This window comes from Bufo bufo, chromosome 9 (assembly GCF_905171765.1).
Source record: "Bufo bufo chromosome 9, aBufBuf1.1, whole genome shotgun sequence".
Classification (NCBI taxonomy): Eukaryota; Metazoa; Chordata; class Amphibia; order Anura; family Bufonidae; genus Bufo; species Bufo bufo.
The window spans coordinates 92,482,518-92,508,198 of NC_053397.1; the positions used below are offsets into that span (position 1 = coordinate 92,482,518).

The following is a 25,681-nucleotide window of genomic DNA, read 5'->3' on the forward strand; positions in this document are numbered from 1 at the left end:
TTTTATTTTTTTAATTTTACATTTTTATTTATTTATTTTTAATTTTATTATTTTCACTTTTTTTTTTTAGCAAGTCCCTCTTGGATCTTGAAGATCCAGTGGGGCTGATGGCTGTACTATACTTTGCAATACTCTTGCATTGCAAAGTATAATACAATCAGATGCCCTGTAGGTGGCAACAGCGGACGCTTTTGGAAAGCGTCTGGTTGCCATGGCAACAATCGGGCGCTGCAATCGCAGCGCGCAGCCCCGATGGTGGAGAGAGGGAGCCTCCTCCCTCTATTAACCCCATGGATGCCGCTGCCGCGGCATCTATGGGGTTACAGGTTACAGCAGAGTGTCAGCATAGAGCTGACACTCTCTGCTGATGGTGGCGGCTCAGGAATGGAGCTGCCACCATCACACACAGCAGGGGGATCGGGGGCAGCGCTGGAAGGGGGGGGGAAATTCGCCCGCCAACATTCATTGAGGGAGACTGGGGCAGGTCGCAGGACTAATGTATGGGGAGGGGGCGGACTGCATCAGGGCAGGAGATGAGCGCAGGAGGCAGGAGAGGGGCACAGATCGGGGGGCATGAGGAACACTACCTGATTTCAGGCTCTGATCTGCAGAGCGCAGATCAGAGCCTGAAACTGTTTTTTTTTTACTGCTGCGATCCGATTGGTTAGTCTGCACAGACTAACCAATCGGATCGATTGTCTGCAAGGGGCCACTCTGATTGGTCCCTTGTCGGCATTACTGCACTGTATGCTGTCCGTGACAGCAGCAGGGCAGGGGCAGAAGCTTTAATCCAAGCGCTTTGCAGCGCTTGGATTAAAGAGCTGGCTTGACATCTATACACGTGGTAGCTGCACGGGGCATGTGCAGCTATCACGTATATATACAGATGGCGGTCGTGAAGAGGTTAAACTCCTTCACTGTATTTACAGCTACCACTTCTGCAGGAAGGCTATTCCATGCATCCACTACTCTCTCAGTTAAGTAATATTTCCTGATATTACTTTTAAACCTTTGCCCCTCTAATTTCCTCTTGTAGCAGTTTTTCTTCTTTTAAATATTCTCTCCTCTTTTACCTTGTTGATTCCCTTTATGTATTTAGCAGTTTCTATCCTATCCCCTCTATATCATCTTTCTTCCAAGCTATACATGTTAAGGTCCTTTAATCTTTCCTGGTAAGTTTTATCCTGCAATCCATGTACTAGTTTAGTAGCACTTCTCTGAACTCTCTCCAAAGTATCAATATCCTTCTGGAGATATGGTCTCCAGTACTGAGCACAATACTCCAAATGAGGTCTCACTAGTGCTCTGTAGAGCTGCATGATCACCTCCCTCTTTCTACTGGTAATGCCTCTCCCTATACACCCAAGCATTCTGCTAGCATTTCCTGCTGCTCTATGACATTGTCTGCCTACCTTTAAAGGGAACCTGTCAACTGGATTTTGTGTATAGAGCTGAGGACATGGGTTGCTAGATGGCCACTAGCACATCCGCAATACCCAGTCCCCAAAGCACACAGAGCTATGGGGACTGGGTATTGCGGATGTGCTAGCGGCCATCTAGCAACCCATGTCCTCAGCTCTATACACAAAATCCCGGTGACAGGTTCCCTTTAAAGGGCTTCTGTCAGCCCAATAAACCGTTTTTTTTTTTTGTTTTGTTTACTAATAATCCCTATACTGCGAGCTCTGCATACATAAGTTAAATAATCATTTTGGTTCAGTAGAATTTGATAAAAAGCTATTTTTAAAATATGCAAATTACCTTGCTACCAGCAAGTAGGGCGGCTACTTGCTGGTAGCAACCGCATCCTCCGATCCTAATGACGCCCCCTCCGCATTGTGATTGACAGGGCCAGGGAACGGAATCGTTCTCTGCTGGCCCTACCTGTTAGCATTCAAAATCTGGCGCCTGCGCCGCGGCCGTACCTATCTTCAATCTGCGCAGGCGCACTGAGAGGCGGCCACTCGCTCGGCCGCTCCATCCTTAATGCGCCTGCGCCGATGACGTCACATCTACACCCGGCGCAGGCGCATTGAGGAGCGAGCGGCCGCCTCTCAGTGCGCCTGCGCAGATTGAAGATACGTACAGCCGCGGCGCAGGTGCCAGATTTTGAATGCTAACAGGCAGGGCCAGCAGAGAACGATTCCGTTCCCTGGCCCTGTCAATCACAATGCGGAGGGGGCGTCATTAGGATCGGAGGATGCGGCTGCTACCAGCAAGTAGCCGCCCTATTTGCTGGTAGCAAGGTAATTTGCATATTTTAAAAATAGCTTTTTATCAAATTCTACTGAACCAAAATGATCATTTAACTTATGTATGCAGAGCTCGCAGTATAGGGATTATTAGTAAAAAAAAAAAAAAAAAAAAAAAAAAAAAAACGGTTTAGTGGGCTGACAGAAGCCCTTTAAGTCTTCTGAAATAACGACCCCTAAATCCCTTTCCTCAGATACTGAGGTTAGGACTGTATCACTTATTTTACATTCTGATGTTGGGTTTTTACACCCCAGGTGCATTATCTTGCACTTATCAACATTAAATTTTAGTTGCCAGATTTTTGACCATTCCTCTAGTTTTCCTAAATCCTTTTCCATTTGGTGTATCCCTCCAGGAACATCAACCCTGTTACAAATCTTTGGGTCATCAGCAAAAAGACACCCCTTACCATCTAGGCCTTCTGCAATTTCGCTGATAAAGATATTAAACAATATGGGTCCCAGAACAGATCCCTGAGGTACCCCACTGGTAACAAGACTATGGTCTGAATATACTCCATTGACTACAAACAACCCTTTGTTTGCCCCTCAGCCACGGCCTAATCCATTCAACAATATGGGAGTCCAAGCACAAAGACTGCAATTTATTGATAAGCCTTCTATGTGGGACAGTGAGCTGACCCTGTAAAAGATTGTAGGTGAGGACCTGCAGGTGAGCTGACCCTTTAAACGATTTTAGGTAAGGGCCTGCTGGTGAGCTGACCCTCTATAAGGTTGTAGGTGAGGGCCTGCAGGTGAGCTGAACCTGTAAAAAATGATATGTGAGGGCCTGCTGGTGAGCTGACTCTGTAAAAGATTTGAGGTGCGGGCCTGCTGGTGAGCTGACCCTGTAAAAAATTATATGCGAGGGCATGCTGGTGAGCTGACCCTCTAAAAGGTTGTAAGTGAGGAACTGCAGGTGAGCTGATCCTGTAAAAGATTTTAGGTGCGGACCTGCAGGTGAGCCGACCCTGTAAAAAATTTTAGGTGCGGGCCTACTGGTGAGCTGACCCTCTAAAAGGTTATAGGTGAGGGCCTGCAGGTAAGCTGACCCTGTAAAAAAATAATATGCGAGGGCCTGCTGGTGAGCTGACCCTGTAAAACATTATATGCAAGGGCATGCTGGTGAGCTGACCCTGTAAAAGATTTTAGGTGCGGGTCTGCTGGTGAGCTTACCCTGTAATAGATTTTAGGGGGTTTGGGCTGCTGGTGAGCTGACCCTGTACAAGATTTTAGGTGAGGGCCTGCTGGTGAGCTGACTCTCTAAAAGGTTGTAGGTGAGGGCCTGCAGGTGAGCTGACCCTGTAAAAAAATAATATGCGAGGCCCTGCTGGTGAGCTGACCCTGTAAAAGATTTTAGGTGTGGACCTGCTGGTGAGCTGACCCTGTAAAAGATTGTAGGTGAGGGCCTGCTGGTGAGCTGACCCTGTAAAAGATTTGAGGTGCGGGCCTGCTGGTGAGCTGACACTGTAAAAGATTATATGCAAGGGCATGCTGGTGAGCTGACCCTGTAAAAGATTTTAGGTGCGGGTCTGCTGGTGAGCTGACCCTGTAATAGATTTTAGGGGGTTTGGGCTGCTGGTGAGCTGACCCTGTACAAGATTTTAGGTGAGGGCCTGCTGGTGAGCTGACTCTCTAAAAGGTTGTAGGTGAGGGCCTGCAGGTGAGCTGACCCTGTAAATAAATAATATGCCAGGGCCTGCTGGTGAGCTGACCCTGTAAAACATTATATGCAAGGGCATGCTGGTGAGCTGACCCTGTAAAAGATTTTAGGTGCGGGTCTGCTGGTGAGCTGACCCTGTAATAGATTTTAGGGGGTTTGGGCTGCTGGTGAGCTGACCCTGTACAAGATTTTAGGTGAGGGCCTGCTGGTGAGCTGACTCTCTAAAAGGTTGTAGGTGAGGGCCTGCTGGTGAGCTGACCCTGTAAAACATTATATGCAAGGGCATGCTGGTGAGCTGACCCTGTAAAAGATTTTAGGTGCGGGTCTGCTGGTGAGCTGACCCTGTAATAGATTTTAGGGGGTTTGGCCTGCTGGTGAGCTTACCCTCTAAAAGGTTGTAGGTGAGGGCCTGCAGGTGAGCTGACCCTGTAAAATATTTTAGGTGCAGGCCTGCAGGTGAGCGCACCCTGTAAATAGATTTTAGGTGCGGGCCTGCTGGTGAGCTGACCCTGTAAAACATTATATGCGAGGGCCTGCTGGTGAGCTGACCCTGTAAAACATTATATGCAAGGGCCTGCTAGTGAGCTGACCCTGTAAAACATTGTTGGTTAGGGCCTGCTGGTGAGCTGACCCTGTAAAAAATTATATGCGAGGGCCTGCCGATGAGCTGACCCTGTAAAACATTGTAGGTGAGGGCCTGCTGGTGAGCTGACCCTGTAAAAAATTATATGCAAGGGCGTGCAGCTGTGCTGACCCTGTAAAACATTATATGCGAAGGGGATATATGTGAGGGCAATATATGCGACGAATAAGCATGGTGATATGATGGAAGAGGAGGAGGATGAGAAAAGGAAGATTCAACCATATACCCTTTTTTGTGGTGGAAGAGGTGCATGGGAATAAAGTGTATTCAGTACATTATAAACAATACATTTAAAGTGCCTTTATGTTCATCAGCTTTCCTCTGGTGAAGTTGAGAAGTCATGGTCAATCCAGGCCTTGTTCATTTTTATAAGAGTCAACCTGTCAGCATTTTAAGTTGACAGGTGAATATGCTTATCTGTTATAATGACACCAGCAGCACAAAATATCCGCTCAGACAAAACGCTGGCGGCAGGGCAGGCCAGCACCTCCAAGGCGTAGAGCGCCAGTTCGTGCCACATGTCCATCTTGGACACCCAGCAGTTGTAAGGCACTAAGGGATCATTGAGGACACTGACACGGTCTGCGATGTACTCCTTCACCATCTTCTATCTTCCTAATTGTTTCCCTTCTTGTGACACTAGACCTCGCATCTGGGTGAGGGTGCTGGCAGGGTGTCATGAAACTGTCCCAGGCTTTAGAGAGAGTGTTGCGCTGCCTCTGTTGGAACTGCTGTGTGTTCCCTTCGTATCCTCTCCTTGGTTGGCCAAGGAACTATGGACTCTGCCGCCAGCGTTGTCAATTGGAAATTTCTGGAGCAGTTTTTCACCAAGAATCTTCTGGTATTGCACCGTTTTGCTCGTCTTCTCCACCAGAGCAATGAGAGATAAGTTTTCTTTGTAGTGGGGGTCGAGAAGGGTGAACAACCAGTAATCCGTGTTGTCTAAAATGCTTATAACGTTTGTGTCGCGGGTACCAACAGGCAAGACTTCGCTGTCATCATCAGGAGGATGACTCTCAATCTCCTCATCCTCTTTATTCTCTTCTGCCCACTTACGCTGAACAGATGGAATTAAACTTCCATGGGTACTACCCTCTGCAGCGGAGGCAACCGTCTCCTGCTCCTCTGGCTATCGCCCTGTGTAATGTCTTCCCCCATTTCCAACTCTTCCACATGCAAAGCGCTGTCCTTAATTGTGAGCAGCGAGCATTTGAGTAGACACAGAAGTGGGATGGTTATGCTGATAATAGCGTTATCGCCGTTCACAATCTTTATTGATTCCTCAATGTTTCTTAAAACCTCAAAGAGGTCAGACATCCATGCCCACGTCTCGCTTGTGAATAGCGGAATCTGACTGGAAAGTCGACGACCATGTTGCAGCTGGTATTACACTACTGCCCTCTGCTGCTCACAAAGCCTGGCCAACATGTGGAACGTCGAGCTCCACTGCGTGCTCACGTCGCACAACAGCCGGTGAGCTGGCAATTTCAAGCACTGCTGCAGCGTTGACAGGTCGGCTGAAGCTGTCGATGACTTGCGGAAATGTGCACACACGCAGCACACCTTCACCAGTAGCTTAGGCAAACTGGGGTAGGTTTCAGAAACCGCTGAACCACTAAGTATAAGACGTGGGCTAGGCATGGCATGTGTGTGAGCTTGCCGAACTCCGAAGCCGCCACAAAGTTACGGCCATTATTAAACACAACCATGACTACTGGTTCTAGGTTAAGTGGCGAGAGCTCTACTATGTCTGCCTTGTTTACAGGAGCCCAGAACTGTACACAGTACTCCATGTGTGGTCTGACTAGCGATTTGTAAAGTGGTAGGACTATGTTCTTATCACGGGCATCTATGCCCCTTCTGATGCAACCCATTATCTTATTGGCCTTGGCAGCAGCTGCCTGACACAGGTTTTTGCAGCTTAGTTTGCTGTTTATTAAAATTCCTAGATCCTTTTCCATGTCAGTGTTACCGAGTGTTTTATCATTTAGTATGTACGGGTGACTTGCATTATTCCTTCCCATGTGCATAACTTTACATTTGTCAGTGTTAAACCTCATCTGCCACTTATCTGCCCAAGCCTCCAATCTATCCAGATCCCTCTGTAGTAGTATACTGTCCTCTTCAGTGTAAATTACTTTACACAGTTTAGTGTCATCTGCGAAAATTGATACTTTACTATGCAAGCCATCTACAAGATCATTAATAAATATATTGAAGAGAATAGGGCCCAATACTGACCCCTGAGGTACCCCACTAGGGACAGTGACCCAATCTGAGTGTGTACCGTTAATAACCACCCTCTGTTTTCTATCATTGAGCCAGTTACTTACCCACATACAGACGTTTTCTCCCGGTCCGAGCATTCTCATTTTATATACTAACCTTTTATGTGGTACAGTGTCAAATGCTTTGGAGAAGTCCAGATATACGACATCCATTGATTCGCCGCTGTCAAGTCTAGAACTTACCTCCTCATAGAAACTGATTAAATTAGTTTGACATGACCGATCCCTCACGAAGCCATGCTGATATGGCGTTATTTGCTTATTTCCCTTGAGATGCTCTAAGATAGCATCTCTCAGAAAACCTTCAAACAGTTTACCCACAACAGATGTTAAACTTACCGGCCTATAGTTTCCAGGCTCTGTTTTTGGACCCTTTTTGAATATTGGCACCACATTTGCCATGCGCCAATCCTGTGGGACATTCCCTGTCAGTATAGAGTCCGCAAATATCAGAAATAAGGGTCTGGCTATGACATTACTTAATTCCCCTAGGATACGGGGGTGTATGCCATCCGGTCCTGGCGATTTGTCTATTTTAATCTTTTTAAGTCGCTGATGTACTTCTTCCTGGGTCAGACAGGACACTTTTAATGGGGAATTTATTTTTACATTCTGCATGTCATCTGACAGTTTATTTTCCTCAGTGAATACATTGGAGAAAAAAATATTTAACAGCTTTGCTTTCTCCTCGTCGCTCTCTGCGGCTTCCCCCTCATTACTCTTTAAAGGGCCGACACCTTCAGATTTATACTTTTTAACATTTATATAATTGAAGAACATTTTAGGGTTAGTTTTACTCTCTTTGGCAATTAATCTCTCGGTCTCTAGTTTGGCCGCTTTTATTTGTTTTTTACATGTTCTATTTTTTTCCTTATAATTTTTCAGTGCTTCCGTGCTACCCTCCTGTTTTAGTGATTTATATGCTTTCTTTTTGTCATTTATTGCTTTATTTACAGTTCTATTTATCCACATTGGTTTCTTTTTGTTCCTTAACCTTTTATTCCCATACGGTATGTACCTCTCACAATGAGATTTTAGGATGTTTTTAAAGATATCCCATTTTGTGGCTGTATTTTTATTTTTGAGGACTTTGTCCCAGTTAGTTAGGCCTATGGCCTCTCTTAGTTGGCTAAATTTAGCTTTTTTGAAGTTTGGTATTTTTGTTTCTCCCTGTAGAAACGCTCTTTTGAATGATAATTGGAAGGTTATTACTTTATAGTCACTATTTCCCAGGTGTCCACCAACCTGCACGTCTCTTGTTCTGTCAGGCCTATTGGTTAATACTAAGTCCAGTATGGCCGTCCCTCTAGTCGGGTCCTGAACCAGTTGGGGGAGGTAATTGTCTTTGGTTATTGCCAAGAACCTGTTTCCCTTATGAGATATACAAGATTCAGTTTCCCAGTCTATATCTGGGTAGTTGAAGTCCCCCATAATAACCACCTCATTATGATTTGCCGCCTTGTCTATCTCGTTTAGTAGTAGATTTTCTGTGGACTCTGGTATATTAGGCGGTTTTTTAGTAAACTCCTATTAGTAATTTATTGTTGTTTTTAGCTCCATGTATCTCTACCCACAGTGACTCCACATGTTCATGTCCCTCACTTATATCTTCACGGAGTGTGGGCTTTAGACAAGACTTTACATAAAGGCAAACCCCTCCCCCTCTCCGGTTTTGACGATCCATTCTAAACAGACTGTAGCCTTGTACATTAACTGCCCAGTCATAGCTATCATCCAGCCATGTCTCAGTTATTCCCACTATGTCATAGTCCTCCTCACACATCACTAATTCCAGTTCACCAGTTTTATTAGTCAGGCTTCTGGCATTAGTATACATACATTTGAGAGGTTTATGTATATTTTTTACCCTACACCTTTCCTTCTGAACTGTTCTAGTCCCTCCTTCCATTCCTCCCCCAGTCCCACTACCTTGCCCCCGGTCTCTATCTGCACTATCTTCCCCTCCTATAGTGTAATTACCCTCCCCCCCCAGTCCCTAGTTTAAACACTCCTCCAACCTTCTAGCCATCTTTCTCCCCAGCACAGCTGCCCCTTCCCCATTGAGGTGCAGCCCATCCCTACGATAGAGCCTGTAGCCGATAGCGAAGTCAGCCCAGTTCTCCAGGAACCCAAACCCCTCCTTCCTACACCAGTTCTTGAGCCACTTGTTAATCTCCCTAATCTCCCACTATTGAAAAAGTACACTGGATGTCACAGATATTTTTGGGATGCGCACACTTTACACTGGAGATGTGGTGCAGCTGATGTTGCTGTCTGCAGCGGCCTAACTATTGTACGCTATTTAGCGCAGGATGCCCTAAATATAGATATTGCAACCACACACAATAGTGCTTAGAAGGACTTTTGGGTCTGTAAAGTTTTAGCTATTTAGTGCAGTTTGCACAAAAAAAGATATTGCTGCTCCCACACACAATAGTCCTTAAAAGGACTTTTGAGTCTCTGAAAAGTTTTGGCGGTAAAAATATTCTTAAATCACTTCCTACACTGCCTTTCTTTTCCTCAGCACAGGTCTCCCTGACTAAAAATGAGCCGAACATGCATCATTGGGTGCTATATATACATATATATTCCTCAGGAAAAACTGTGATTCTGGTGGTTGTTGATCACTTCAGTAAAATGACGCACTTTATAGCATTACCAGGGCTACCTAATGCTAAAACTCTCGCACAAGTGTATGTCGACAACATCGTGAAGCTACATGGTATTCCCTCTGATTTGGTGTCTGATAGGGGGACTCAGTTTGTTTCCAGATTCTAGAAGATGTTCTGCTCTCACTTGGGGGTACAATTGTCCTTCTCTTCTGCCTTTCACCCTCAGTCGAACGGATAGACTGAGCGAACTAACCAGAATCTGGAGACTTATCTGAGATGTTTCGTCTCAGAGAAATCAGGAGGAGTGGTCTTCTTTTTTGTCTTTAGCCGAGTTCGCCATAAATAACCGTAGGCAGAAGTCCACTGATAAGTCGAAGTTTGTTAGGGCATATGGATTTTGATCTGCAGTTTGGCACATTTTCTGGTACTGAGACTTCTGGTATATCTGAAGAGGAAAGATCTATCTATTTGGCGGAAAATTCTAAATAATCTAAAAAAAATGGGCAAGAAGTATAAACTTATGGCTAACAAGAGATGTATGAGTGGTCCGGACCCGAGAGTGGGTAATTCTGTGTGGCTGTCCACAAAAAACATTAAGTTGAAAGTACCTTCTTGGAAAGTAGATTTATTGGTCCATATAAGATCTCTACTATTATTAACCCGGTAGCCTTTCGTCTCGAACTTCCGCAGGCTTTGAAGATTCATAATGTGTTCCACAAATCATTACTGAAGAGATATGTCGAACCTGCTGAACCGTCCTCCCTACCACCCCCTCCTGTCATGGTGGACCGGAATCTCGAATTTCAGATCGCCAGGATAGTGGACTCCAGAATTCTCCGTAGATCCCTCCAGTATCTCGTTCACTGGAAGGGTTACGGTCCAGAGGAGAGAATGTGGGTTCCAGCAACCTATGTTAATGCCAGTAACCTTGTGAAAGCCTTTCACAGGGCTTATCCGGATAAGATCGGTCCTGGGTGTCCATAGGTCACCCATAGAAGGGGGTACCTTCTTTGACTGAGGTTAGAAAATCAAAGAGACTGACTGCACATGAGGTTAACTGACAGTCCTTTGATAAAGTCCCTTGATTCTCAGTGTTATGGTTTGGTAATGACCACACCTCTTGTCAGGTGCAGCTGGCAGTCATTAATGCTTCCCTATTTAGTTTGGTTGCACACTTCATATCAGGCGGTTGATATTCTCTGCTTGGATTTGGAGTTGGTGTGTGGACCTTATCTGTGTTCCTGCTCATTCATTTTCTATAGGATAGGTTGTACTGCTCTTTGTCTTTGGTTGTTCCCTTTTGCTTGTTGTTACTAGGCCTCAGGGAGACGCTGGTTTGTTCACCTGGGAAGGAACCAGTAGTCTCATTCCCTTTCACTACCTCTAGGGTATCTCAGGGCTCCTAGGGTTTAGGTTACGGTGTATGTATTTTTCCACCTTCAGGGTCTATACATACTGACAGGAGTCAGGGCCAGATCTAGGGAGGTGACCTTTCCCTTCTCCCTAGCTTTGAGGCCTAGTTCTTTGTCCTCCCCCTTCTGTTGTATTTCTGGTGTCCCTCTTCTCCCCATTATTCATGACAGTAATTCCATTAGGCCTTGATTCTTTAATTGGGATTGAAAAGTGGTCTAATACTACTAATATTGGTGTGTTCACATTGTTTTATACATAAATAATTCTATAACTCCTTGATACTATAATTGGGGTGAAATAGTGCTCTATTTTTTCAGTTATTTGTTTCTCCACCTTGTTTTATAGATAAGTAATTCCATTAGACCTTGATTCTGTAATTGGGGTTAAAAAGCAGCCTAATACTCCTGCTATTGGGGTGTCCACATTGTGTTATACATAAGTAATTCCATTAGACCTTGATTCTGTAATTGGGATGAAATAGTGCTCTATTTTTTACAGTTATTTGGTTTTCCACCTTGTTTTATAGATAAGCAATTCCATTAGGACTTGATTCTGTAATTGAGGTTAAAAAGCAGTCTAATACTACTGCTATTGGGAGGTCTATATTGTGCTTTAGAAAAGTAAATCTATAACGCCTTGATTGTTTAATTGAGGTAAAAAAAAGTGGTCTAATATTACTGCTATTGGGGTGTCCACTTGTTTCATACATACGTTATTCCATTAGGCCTTCATTCTGTAATTGGGATGAAATAGTGATCTATTCTTACAGTTTGTTTTTTCACTTTGTTTTATAGACAAGTAATTCCATTAGGCTTTGATTCTATAATTGGAGTGAAAAAGCGGTCTAGTTATACCTCTATTTTACACTTACAGTTACTGTTACTGTACAGTATGTCTGACAGACAGGTTACAGGGCTTTCTAAGGGAACTCAACTGACATCAGACACCCACACCCAGGACTCAGTGCGGTCCTCTGACACCATGTTTAGTTGGCATGGCCCAGGAACAATCTCTGTGCCCCCACCTGTCCTGAACCTGCCTCTTTCTTTTTCTGCTCCTTCTGCTCGGTAAGTATTGTATGCTGCCAGCTCTACTTCACTTTTCAGCGAGGAAGAGCTTCTTGAGAACAGTCAGCAGCTAATGCCCAGCCTGGATTTGGAGGAGACAATCATTGTCGTTACCTGACCTGCCCACCTGCAGGAAGAAGCAATGAGAGCTGTGTGAGAGCAGGTGTTGTGAGCAGTCAGGGAGGTGGCCATAAGACTGGTGAGGGTTACATCAGTGACGTGGAGAAAGTAGTGGATGATGATGTAGCTGATCGCATGTGGGAGCCAGGTGAAGAGAGGGCTGCATCATCAAGGGGTGAGGGTGGCAGCTTGCACGTGAGACAGTGGCTGAGCCAGGAAGGTGTAAGCATGGAGGTGAGTCAGCAGGGTGGCAGCACTGTGAGATCGGGAGCCAAACATGCCCAGGGTAGATCACTTGCTACTTAGGAGCCTAACTGTCCAGAACCAACTAGCAGTGCACGGGTTCATAGAGGCAGTGGCAGGCAGTCAAGACTCAGTGGTGGAGGTAAAATGCCATACTCACCGGTGTGGGAATTTTTCAAGTCACTGGGGGACGTTAGTGTGGCCATATGTAGAATCTGTGGGCAGAAGGTGAAGGGTGGCCAGGGTGCCATGAAGTGTCACCATAAAGTGGCATGGGAAAACTGTGGCGCTAATGTTGTGGTACAGCCTGAGGCATCTCCACAAAAGGGAACTATGTTTCCTTTCCATCATCTACTGGTCTTGATGCTCCTCCTCCTACTCCTCGTCATGCATTTCACCAGCAATCGATCACCGTGGCTATTACAAAAAGACAACAGTATGCGTTCACTTATTCGACACAAGATGAACATGCTTCTGGCCAAGTTTCTGGTACTACTGTCCCTCCCTTTCCAGGTGGTTGACTCTGCACCTTTCAGAGAACTGATGGCTTGTGCTGAGCCAAGGTGGAGAGTCCCAAGCCATCATTACTTCTCCAAAAAGGCTTTACCAGTACTGCCCATGTAAGTTGAGCAGAAGGTGGGCCAGTCCTCGAGCCTGTCAGTGTATGGTACAGTTCACAGCAGCACCATTGAGTGGAGCAGTAACTATGGTCAAGGACAATTTCTGTCCTTCACGGCCCACTGAGTAAATGTGGTTTCTGCCCATTCACACCAGCAACTTGGCCAGGTGATGGCAATGCTGCCTCCACATTTTTTAAGTCTATTCCCACGCTGATTCCTGAGCTAATGTCCTCCTCTGTCACCGATAACGGGAAGAACATCATGCTGGCGCTGCATCAAGGAGGGCTGTCCCGCATCACGCACATCTTTAATCTGGTTATAAAGCAGTTCCTGAAGTGTTCCACCCAACTGCAAGACACCTTGATAATGGACAGGAAACTGTGCACAGGAAAAGGAAGAGCAGGGGGAGCTGGAGGGTGATGAGGAAGACCAGGCAGATGACCCCAACAAATGACACGTGACATAATGCTGGCAGTTGTAGTTCGACATCGCAGCGTTCAGCAGTGCGGCTCTGATCCCCTCAGTGAGTATTGAGGAGATTGGGGCCGCGCTGCTGTCTTTCTGTGCCCCGATCTCACCCTCCCTTCAGGATGACCGAGAGGGAGAAGTAAATATTCAAAGCCCCCCTCCACACACACACCCATCCCTCCTCTCCCCCGCAATTCATCAGGATGGCCGAGTGGTTTAGTAAATTGTCTGCTGTAACAGAGCTGACAATCTACTGTAAGGGCCGAAATCAGTGGATGTCGCCCATTTAACCCCTTTCATGCCGCGGTCCATAGGGACTGCTGTATGGAAGGGGTTAACATGGTAGGAAGCCCCCCCCCTTCTGGTGCTGCGCTGTTATGGCAGCGTCCGGATTCCTCAAAGCAGAGCGAGGGAGCTCCCTCCTTCCCCCCTCCCATCAGACGCTGCTCTGCTGTGGCAGCGTCTGAAGGTTACCATGGCAACTGTACGCCATACACAGGGATCCAGGCTTGCCATGGTATGTAAGCCTCACAGGGTCCTGCCAGATGCAGCAGCACTGCAGTACACTATTCAGTGTACTGAAGTGTATTGAAGAACCATCAGACCCACTGGATTTTCAAGAACAAAGTGGGTCTGAGTCAAAAAAGTTTAAAAAAAAAAAAAAATAGAAAAAAAAGCTAACATTTTCCAATATATGCACATTTATAATTGGTTAAAAATTAAGATACCCTAAGCATGTTTGATATTGCCGCGTCCATATAAACCAGCTCTATAAAAATATCACATGACCCAACCCCTCATGTGAACACCGTTAAAATAAATAAATAAAAACAGTGTCAAAATTACTAATTTTTTGGTCACCTTGCCCCAAAAAGTGTAATAATGAATGATCAAAAAAATCATACCACAGTGCCCTCCCCTTTAACAGTGACCTCCACATTCCCCGCCTCTTCAACAGTGACCTCCCCTTTAACAGTGACCTTCACAGTGACCTCCCCTTTAATAACAGTGACCTCCACAGCACCTGCCCCTTTAACAGTGACCACTGTTGAAAACTTTGCAATGGCACAAGGCTTTGTGTTAAGAAGCTACTGGCCAATGTAATTGAAGCCACTATCTTAACAGGAAAAGAAGCGGGTGAAACTGTTATTTTATCCCACTCATTCCAACAGATCTCCCTTTTCAGTTTAAGAGATTGCAAATTCCAGTTAGACTTGCGTTCTCGATCACAATCAACAAGTCACAGGGACAGTCTATTACATCCTGTGGAGTGGATTTGCAATCATCCTGTTTCTCCCACAGAAACCTTTATGTTGCTTGCTCAAGGGTGGGTTCATCCAATAATTTATTTATTCTAGCTCCTGGAGGTGAAACTAAAAATGTTGTTTACAAGCAAGTTTTGTGTTAAAGTAAGATTATATTCATTTTGTCAAAAATTTCACATTACAATGCGTATATTGTACTTATACTATTTAAAACCTATTAAAAAAATATTTCTTTCATTTACCACTATATCTTTATTTGATTCATGTATAATATAAAATTGCAATAAATAAATACCCAAGCAACGCCGGGTCATCAGCTAGTTCAACATAAAATTATGAGAGATTAACCCTTGTAAAGATGAATCAGGTGTGGATAAGGCTATTTTCACACTAGCGGCAGGACGGATCCGACAGGCTGTTCACCCTGTCGGATCCGTCCTGCCGTAAATTTGCCGTGCTGCCGGACCACCGCTCCGTCCCCATTGACTATAATGGGGACGGAGTGAAGCTCCGGCACAGCACGGCAGTGTACTGCGAAAGGCCGCCGGACTAAAAGTACTGCATGTCCGACTTTTTATTTCGGCGGCCTTTAACCGCGAACTGCCATGCTGCGCCGGAGCTCCGCCCCTGTCCCCATTATAGTCAATGGGGACGGAGCGGCGGTCCGGCAGCATGGCGAAATAGCAGCAGGACGGATCCGACAGGGTGAACAGCCTGTTGGATCCGTCCTGCCGCTAGTGTGAAAGTAGCCTAAGCCAGGATTTCCACACACAAGATCCTGATGCATCAGACTAGATCATTTAGTGTGTGACACCAAAATATTGTGAAAAATGGCCCAGTAACTTTGGCCACATTCTTCAGCCACTATTCTGATACTTCCACCTGCCTGATGCCACACACCTGCTGTCACTGCTGCGCTCTTCACCTACTTCCACTTTCTTGTGCTTTTACTGCCACTGCTGTTGCTCCCCACCTTTTTACTCTGTGACCGGTCTATGTTGACTCCTCATGCTGTTGCCACCCTCACCACTCTGTGGCGGGGCCAGTATGTTGACTCCTCATGCTGTTGTCACATTTACGACTCTGTGACGACCACTATGTTGACTTATCATGCTGTTGTCACCCTCTATAATCTGTGAAGGGGCCAATAGTGTCCCTTTTTGGCCTTTTGACATCACCCTTTATTTTACCCTTCTGATCTGTGAGAAGAACCAAGAAATGAAAAACACAACGGATCTTGGCTTTGGAGCATCCATAAGACCTCTGTCAATATTTTGCATCAGGATTTGCTCATGATTTAAAAGCCAAAAGCAGGAGTTTATACAAAAGACATGCAAATATTCTATCACGTGTCATCTTTGTTTTTGTTTTTTTGTCTTACCAATACTGATGGAATACTGATGCAAAAAACTGACTAGATATAACCATGTGAGAGAGAGGTTGTTAAAGTCTAGCATGCAGGACTTCTTTTCCATCTAAATACAACCGATTTCAGAGGTGAATAGCCAAAACTCATGCAAATTGAGCATGAGGCCTATTTCCCTTATCGGGGGCACATGGTGTTTAAATACCCTAAAAAGCCACTATGTTCTCCCTCTCTGCTGATAAAGATTGACTTTTCTACCTATTAATTCCATCTATCTACCTAATATATGTTCATCTCACTCCACTGTCCCTAAAATCCTGTAATATGGCCGTCTTGTTTCTGTAATTGGTGTCTGCCAGAGAAATGACAAACGTATCATCTCACATCACTGGCTGAGCCTACAAATAACAATAAAATGGAAAGCACAGTTTTACACGATTCATCCACTACAATCAGATACAATTCAAAAATATAATATTTGGCAGAAGAGATTTTTGTGAAAATGAGATGAATCTGATTAGTTTAGAATGGATTTGCTTATCTTTATCTAAGAACTATAACTTATTAACGTTTCCATCAAGGCAGTTGTGGTTTGGTACTATATTAGGGTACATACAAGTTTTTGAATGCTTTTTATGTCATTTTTGGGTGGTGAGATGACCAATAACAGCAATTCCGTCATTGCTTTTTACATTTTTCCTAGGGTATAGGATAGTAAGATTTTTTTTATGTATCAGATTGCTGATGTTGCGATAACAATTATGTGTAGTTTATTTTATTTTCTCAGTTTTTACCAATAATATGGAATTGTATATGGAGGGAAAAAGTCATTATTTAGCTTTTTTAAATTACACTTATTTGGAGGTCTTGGACATATACTTATTTGATTGCTAGTAAAACACATTAAAATATTTCTGTATGGTAATGTATTTTTCCTGTCTTTGTAAACCACATAGATGACCTGGCTGCTATTGAATACAGCTTTTAAGGGGTTAAATAGCCGGGATCAGAGTTAGCTGTGATCTGGGCCATTGCAGAAAGATCTTGGCTCTGCACTAGAGCCAACTCCTACTGCTAATGTTATTGGTTCTTTAGCTCATGCTATCCTAGTGCCATACATACAGTATATGGTCCTAGGCTTTAGGTACCAGTACCCTGCAGTATACATGTACATGAAAATGTGTTAAGGGTTTAAACAATGCACTAGGTAGCTATCATCATACCACCGTGGTTAGAATTGTACTTACTTCTGCACACTGGTATATTAATCCAATTTGTGTTGTCACATTGTGCTTCTCCTGATCTTTCCAGGGAATAACCAGAATTACACTCATAAGTAACTTTTTCACCAGATGCATAACTGGATTTAGTTCCTCCTTTAAGTTTGGAATTCAGAACTTTAGGTAGCGATTTACAAGATGTTGCTAAAATCAAAAATAAAAGGAAATAATTATGTAAAATAGACACAATACACTACTTGCTGTCAAATGTTTGATTACTTACAACTGGCTAGAACTAGTCATTGAAATAAACAGTTTGGTTCGGATATGTGTTTTTATAAAGTAACAAAATTTATCATGTTGGTTAATTGAAAAAGTTACCGTATTTTTCGCCCAATAAGATGCACCGGCCCATAAGACGCACCTAGGTTTTTGAGGAGGAAAGTAAGAAAAAAATATTTTGAACCAATAGGTGTGCTTTTGGTGGGTTTTGAACTAATTGTGGTCTGTGGATGGCACACTGTTATGGGGGATCTGTGGATGGCAAACTGTTATGGGGGATCTGTGGGTGACACTTATGGGTGATTTGTGGGTGACACTTATGGGGGATCTGTGGGTGACTCATGGTGGATCTGTGGGTGACATTTATGGGGGATCTGTGGGTGGCTTTTATTGGGGTCTCTGGATGGCACTGTTATGGGGATCTGTGTATGACACTGTTATGGGGGGGATCTGTGGATGACACATATATAGCATCTTATGCTATGTGTCATCCACAGATCCCCTCCATAACAGTGTCCCTGTAGTGAATGACCCTCAATCCAAGAGGTGGGAGTCGCATCTGCTTTTGTAATGACAGCGGGGCCCGTGCAGTGATTGTATTCTACTAAACGGGCCCCGCTCACTGTATAATCGTATCTGTATTCTGTAATAGTTAATTGTGTATATAATGTAATCGCATAATCAGCGCTACTTACAACTCCAAGCGCTCGGTAGTTAGCAGAGAGGAGGGAGGAGGCAGGGCGCTGGCAGCGTGAGTCACTACGTCATGCGCCCACGCCGCCTGCTTCATTCATAAAGTGGGCGGCGCAGGCCTCCTCCCTCCTCTCTGCTACCTACCGAGCGCTTGTAGTTGTAAGTAGCGCTGATTATGCGATTACATTATATACACAATTAACGATTACAGAATACAGATACGATTATACAGTGAGCGGGGCCCGTGTAGTAGAATACAGTCACTGCAAGGGCCCCGCTGTCATTATAAATGCAGATGCCGGCCCCCAGCCCCTCCTCCCTCACAGCTGATACACCCGCGGCGCGGCATCGCATCGCGGCGGGTGTATCATTGAAAATACGGCAAAATCAGCAGCATTCGCCCCATAAGACACACTGCTATTTCCCCCCCACTTTTGGGGGGAAAAAAGTGCGTCTTATAGGGCGAAAAATACGGTACATAAAATGTGCTGTAATTACTAAGCAGAAGTTTACTGGTTTTAGTTGCACATTATCAAAATTAGAAATTTACTTTTTGGCAGAATATAAATTTCGGAGTCAGAGTTTGTGGTTTTAAAAATGTTACATATTTAAATGCAGGACTGTCCACCTAAATGTCTTCCGATTACAGTGCAAGACGTTTACAATCACCTTTGGTTACAATTAGAGATGAGCGAATCGAATCCCATGAAAAGGAATTCAATCCGAATTTCAGAAATTATTTGATTAATCCTGAAATTCTAACTTATTGCCTCCATTTTTTTATGTTAATTTCATACTTTGTACACTCAAATGCGGCGATATAGCAGATCCCTCTCTTTGCACCTACTACTTACGAAAAAATGCGCTTTGTGGTGAAGTAAAAACAAATTTGGTATTCGGTGAATCAGCCAAATCGATTTTTCAAGAAATTCGCTCATCTCAAAATACTGAGCATCGGTACAGGAATGCAGAGAGCGTCACAGCCAGGGATGTGACGCTTTCCGCTGTGATAGGATCACGGCACAGCCAGGGATAAGGAGACCCTGGTGTCTCCTCCTTCCTTTACCAATGCTCAGTATTAACATACTGAGCGGGAACATTGCAGGGGGGCACAGCAGGACATAGGAGCGATATAAAATAAAAACAGGCAGGATGGCCGCAAGGAAAGGTATTTATCTAAACTAGAAAAAAACATGAAAGGTCCTCTTTAAAGGGGTTGTGTAGGCCGTATATATATTGATGTCATCAATATCTGTTCGGCCCCCGCCGATGAGCTGTCTGAAGAGGAGGCGGTGCTCCATGCAAGAGCTTCTTCCTCTGCTCATCTCAAAAGTTCAGTGTAATTACAAGTAATTATACTAAGCCACCACTGGAAGGGAGATCATGATCAGTGTGATGAAAAAGAAGTAGCACTTGCTTGAAGTGCCGACTCCTGCTCATAGGCAGGATGCCAGGTGTGAGACCCCTGCTGATCAGATATTGATGACCTATCCTGATAACCACTATATTAACTGAAAAAATGTTCATTAAAGAGAAAGATGCTACTCTGGGCAATGCACACTACTCACAAAAAGTAAGGGATATTTGGCTTGTGGGTGAAATTTCAGGAATAAACCTAAAATGCACTCTAACCTTTACAGGTGACCTTCTCTAAACTTTTGAATGCACATGTCCAATTGATCAATGTTTCAGTACTTTTTGCACAACTTGATGTTCTCTAACAAGGAGCTTAACAGCAAAATTCATAACAGGTGTTTGATACATGAATCACCCAATAATTTCCTGGATCAATTAGAATTGGTATTTAAACAGTCCACCTCATCATGCTGTTCACATTTTGAGATCATGAGACCAAGACAACACCTAACAATTGATCAACAGTACCTCAGCCATTGCGAGGCTTCAAGCAGGATGTTCTCAGACGGAAGTTACTGAGCTTAAATTGTCACAGAGTGTCAGCATGTTGAAATAGAGATACAAGAGACTGAAAGAGTCAGACTGAAAGAGTCACATAAAAACATAGTCCTTTCGCCACATCCCACACTGATGACCACTTCATTGTGAACAATGCTCTGCGGAACCGGATGATGAATGCAACACAACTCCAGGCACATTTAAGGGAGGTGAGAGGTATCCAAGTGTCATGTCAGACCATTTGAAACCATTTACATCTGTGTGCTAGATGACCTGAAAATGTACCTGACCACAGGCGTCATTGTCTTGCATGGGCCAAGGAGCATCTACGCTAGACGAGTGTCACGGCTGAGGATGGGGAAAACCCTCAGCCGTGCGATACCAGAAGATATAGTCGCTGCTCGGCCAGGACGACAGAACTAGGGAGCAGGTCACCTTCTATCACGTCCCTAATTCTGACCCTGACTCCTAGCTGTATGAGCCGACCCTGATGGAAGGAGGGCTCATACTCCGGAACCTTGTGGTCCCTATTAGCCCTCAGGGTGGCCCTGAACTAGGAGCAGGGTAAGACGACCTGTTCCTCCTAGGCACGGACGAACAGGAGTCTTACTGGCCAAGCTGCAAAGAGAAGGGGAACATAGACATATGGATATGACAGGTGAACCAAGCAGTTCCACACTAACCTGCCACAGCCTTGCTGACTGGAACCCGTGCTCAAATACGCTGTCCACACAAACACAAGGGAGACAGCACACACATCAAAAAACACACAGGTAACCAGGACATCCATAGCTGCAATAAATATCAAGAGCATAAAAACATCTACTTAACATTAGACATTCTTTGTATGACTACAAGTGTGGCCCTTACTGGAAAGATGGTATATGAACCAGGAGGATGACTCCAGCAAAACGCATGGCTGAAGTACCCCTCAGCAACTGCCTTCCAGCAGGAAGCTAAATAGCCCAAGCGGCCACACCCACACACACACACACTAGGAAAGGTGTTAACCCTTCCATCACCAAACAAGGTAAGTGTCACTTAAAGGGGAAGTGTACAATAAACAATTACACTGCAGCTGTTACCGCAGGCAACGACATGCGTGGCAACCATGTCCTGGGAGTCAGCCAGAAGGCCAAGACACTGCCACCACATGTACACAAAACCACACGTTGCCACGGGCAGCCACAAGTGAAGGGAAGTGTTACAGTGCACACCTACATTAACCTTGTGCACACCAGACATAGAAAGTGAACACTAAAACCACACTTTACCAGAGGCAACCGCATGCCGTGACAGCAAGCGCTCAGGCTGCTACACTGCCAACAAACACCTGTTGTCCGCGGCAACCGCACTTGAGGCAAACTACTAACAGTCCCCAGCTGCGGTTGACAAAACACCCAGACCGCGGGCAACTGCATGCGGCTCCCATGGAGTCACAACCATAAACATGGGCGTGACAACAAGGGACCAGTGGGCCTCAGTGATGAAAGTAGATTCACACTGAGCAGAAATGATGGCCGCCAACAATGTTGGAGATGTCAAGGAGAGTGCTATGCATCAGCCAGTTTGCCTTTGGTGATGGTGGTGTTACAGTGTGCCCTGCACATTTGTGAATGGTACAGTGACGAGCCCATACTACTTGAATAACATCATTAATCCAGTCATTGTGCCTCTGCATGTACAACACACATTTCATCCTCATGGACGAGGGGATGCCCTTCAAGAAGAGTGGGATGCCATGTCTCAGAAGACAATAAGTTGACTTGTGAACAGCATGAGATGTCATGGTCAAGCTGTAATTGATGCTTAAGGCCACATGACAAGTTTTTGAGACTATGGGCCAGATTTATCATTAGCTCAAGTCAGAATAATGGAGTCAAAAAGTTGCAAATTTTTGCACAATCGCTTAGACTGCGCAGAAATTTGCGACTTTTTACTGCTCTGCACTATGCTCGCCAGTTTTCAGAGAGTGGGCGTGTTTTCTTATGTAAATAAATCTCTAGACAGATTTACTATTGCGACTATTTAAAAAGTCGCAAAAAAGTCGCAAAAAAAATGCGCAATTTCACTCCAGTGAGGACCATGCTTATTTTATGAGACTTTTTAATAGAACATGCGATTTTTTTGTAAAGACGTGCGACTTTTTCATAAAGATGTGCGACTTTTGTAAAGCTGCTTACTGACTGATAAACTACTACCATCAAACCACATTTATTACAGTCTTAAAGGGCCGATCATAAATCTGACTTGGCTAAAACTGACTTTAGCCATATGTGAAAGTGGAGTGAGCTGTCAGAGTAATGATAAATCTGGCCCATTGTCTTTTGGTTGTTGGCTTTTGTTTCAATAAATTGTTTGAGATGAGGAAATCACCATTGCATGCTTCTAATTAAATGCCCTATTTACATGATATAATATCACTGTAGTGTGAATGTTTTACATTTTTCATAAATGTCACCCGAAAGCCAAATATCCCTAACCTTTTGTGAGTAGTGTATATGCCTTGTTTGGGGAGTATTCTTTCTCAGGAGAAATAGTACCACAGCCATGGTCTCTCAGGAAGCTAAGCAAGATTTCTTTGCTCAGCTTAGCTAAAGTGTAGTTACCCTCAAGGAGCTGGGTTTTTAGTATGAGGCACTCAGTATTCCTTTCTTTTTGGATAGGAAACTAGCTTGTATGTCTCTTTCCCAGAGAGGCATTGTGTGGGGTTGCAGTCACAGCAATAGATCAAACATTTTATTATAGAAAAGCACTGGGGTTACTATCAAAAACTTGGGTGGAGATTTATCATCATATCAGCCAATGACTTAAGACTGACTTCCACAAAAATCTGAACCTCTCTCTCCCGGCTCCAAGATTTCTCCCGAGCTGCACCGGCTCTCTGGAATGCCCTACCCCAAGAAATCAGGCTTAATCACAACATGCACAGTTTTAAGCGTTCGCTAAAAACACATCTTTTCAGGGTGGCCTAACCTCCCATAGTCCATTTATCATTCCCTGAAGCTGAGCCTCCACTGCACCCAGAAGCACTTCGTATATTGGCTGCTGACCGGCTCATGTGGCTTTATATCTGCTCCCCTATTCTCCCAAGATGGCTGGACTATTGTACATAACAAGCACTTCTACCTTTTGTGTCACCCCTATCCCCTCACAGCTTGTAAGCTCTTGTGAGCAGGGCCCTCATTCCTCTTGTTGTAATAATCAACTTGTCTGTTTCTATGTTATTTATGACTGTTTGTACATGAACCCCTGAATTGTAAGGCGCTGCGGAATATGTTGGCACTATATAAATAAAAATTATTATTATTATTATCTCCCTTGCACATGAAAAGTGGTGGTAAAAAGTAGCAGGTGTGACTGCAACTTTTAAAAAAATTATCGCATCTATCAGTCTTATGCCACCCTCTCCACTTTCCCTAAAGGGGCACGTGGCCAACCACCTCTACAAATTTACCTTCATTTACACCAGTTTTCTGGCACAAATCTTCATTTACAGCAGTTTTGTGGTGCAAACGAAGCCAGAAATGCATATCATCTCTGAAGTGTCATAGATTTGACTTACGGTGCCTGGAATACCGGAGGATGCATCAAATTTATAATGAGGCCTGCTTCTCATAAAAAAATTAGGCCCATTTTCACAGAAATCCTTTATTTTTTTTTTGGGTGGGGGGGGGGTGATAAGTGAAAACTGCACATCACGTGTTCTACCATCAATCTAGCACAGCATATAGAATACTAATGAAATCTATGTGTAAGGTCATGTCACATATTTTTTTTTTGTTTTTTGTTTTAGTTTGAAAATCTGTATCAGTGATTGAGAATAAAATGTCAGTGCTAAATCCATTTATTGTATGTAGAGAGGCTGAGCACTCTCCCAATGGACCACACAAAGACTAATTCAAAAATATTATATTTATTACACCAATATATAGATCAAGTTAAAATAGAATAAACAATATAACAAAATGCACAATAAAAATTCAATGTGAAAATATTCAGATTAGGAGCAACATCATAAATAAATAACTGGATATGCAATGGCATGCAAAGGGTGCTTGGTGCAACTCAAATAAAAGAATATGTCCTGATTGAGTATAAATCGATGGCAATTCGATGTTAGATGATCGACAATGTAAAAATTAGTTTATATCGAATAAATCGTCGAATAAATGTCCAGACTAAAATTCGATATTTGCTTTTGATTGTTTGATTTTTCGATTATAACAGTATATTCGGTCAATACCCCCTGTATGGAAAAATGAAAATCACACTTGCAATTGACGTCTGACTAAAGCACACGGTGGCGTCCCACGTGGCTAATGGAGTCAGATTCGGCGGTACCTGTTAGTAGCGATTCAGCAGGAGCAGTGTGAGCGATTTAACAGCCCTCAGTGTAGAGATTCTCCGATGTAGGAGTTTTGATTGTAACTCTATCGATATAAGGGTCAGGTCATTTGCCAAAAGAGTTCATCAGGGTAAAATCATCAATTCAGGTTGTTAGAGTCAGGACGTCCATCAGCTGATGTGCGGGTCTTTTAAAACCAGACGCGTTTCGGGGTCTTTTCCTAGCCCCTTCCTCAGTGCACCAAGCACCCTTTGCATGCTTGTTCAGTTTTATTTAACCAACATATAGGCGATCAGTAGTATACCAAACTACTTTCCCGTGAGTGTTAACATGAACTTGAGCATCAGGCCTCAATCGTCCGTTTCCATGAATTTCATTTTCACACAGTTGGAATGTAATTTTTGTGGGGATTGTTCAATTTAATTAAACACCACTAGAGAAGGGCATGGTGGGGCATGTCCTATGGCAGATAGTTAAGAGAATCTCCCTGTTGATGAATTGTGCAAGAGCCCTCACCATTTGGGCTGCCCTGGGGAGGAGGTTGATGACTCCATGCATAGCTGTGTTAATGGTGGTGGTAATAGTGGCACCTGTATCTATGGGATTAGTGGTGGGGCAGTGGCAGTAGGTGAAAAGGCAGAGCAAGGGAGGAGTGCCCATGAGCCCACCATGATATCTTACAGTCTGATAAAATCAGCAGGGAGTGTGAGGATTCCGATGATGATTGTGTGCTAGACAAGACCTAGAATCCCATCAGGGTGCTGAGGGGGTGGCAAGAAAACCCCACCACTCCCTACGGCATATGGTCAAGAGAGTCTCCCTGTTAATGACTTGTGATGCCCTGAGGAGGAGGTGGAGGCTGCAGACCCCAGACTTAGCCGTGTTAATGGTGGTAGTAGTGGCCTCCATAACCTTGGCATTGGTGTTTGAGGCAGCGACAGTGGCAGTCGGAAGGGGGGGCCAAATAACCCATCATGATATTCCACAGTCTGATAGAGACAGAAGGGTGGTTGAAGACTCCGATGACTATTCTGTGCTGAACAGGACCTGCAAGAGTGCTGAGGAGGAGGCAACACCAGAGAAGGTGCGTGCTGGCAGCAGCAATAAACAGCAGAGGCCCTCTACCTCCCAAAGAACAGCCAGGCCCTTTTCTGGGGGAGGCGGGAGGGGAAAACATTAAGAACAAAAAGAGATAACTAGTTTT

At 44.3% G+C, this 25,681-nt stretch overlaps 1 protein-coding gene across 13 annotated transcripts in view; it reads right to left on the reverse strand.

Moving 5' to 3' along the window:
- Positions 1-25,681, reverse strand: part of CFH (complement factor H) — a 1,589,177-nt gene that overhangs the window by 1,147,007 nt on the left and 416,489 nt on the right. For all 13 annotated transcript variants that reach the window (XM_040407275.1, XM_040407278.1, XM_040407279.1 and 10 more), the window contains one exon: positions 17,268-17,444. In XM_040407275.1, the coding sequence (XP_040263209.1) occupies positions 17,268-17,444 (177 nt within the window). The remainder of the gene's footprint in view (positions 1-17,267; positions 17,445-25,681) is intronic.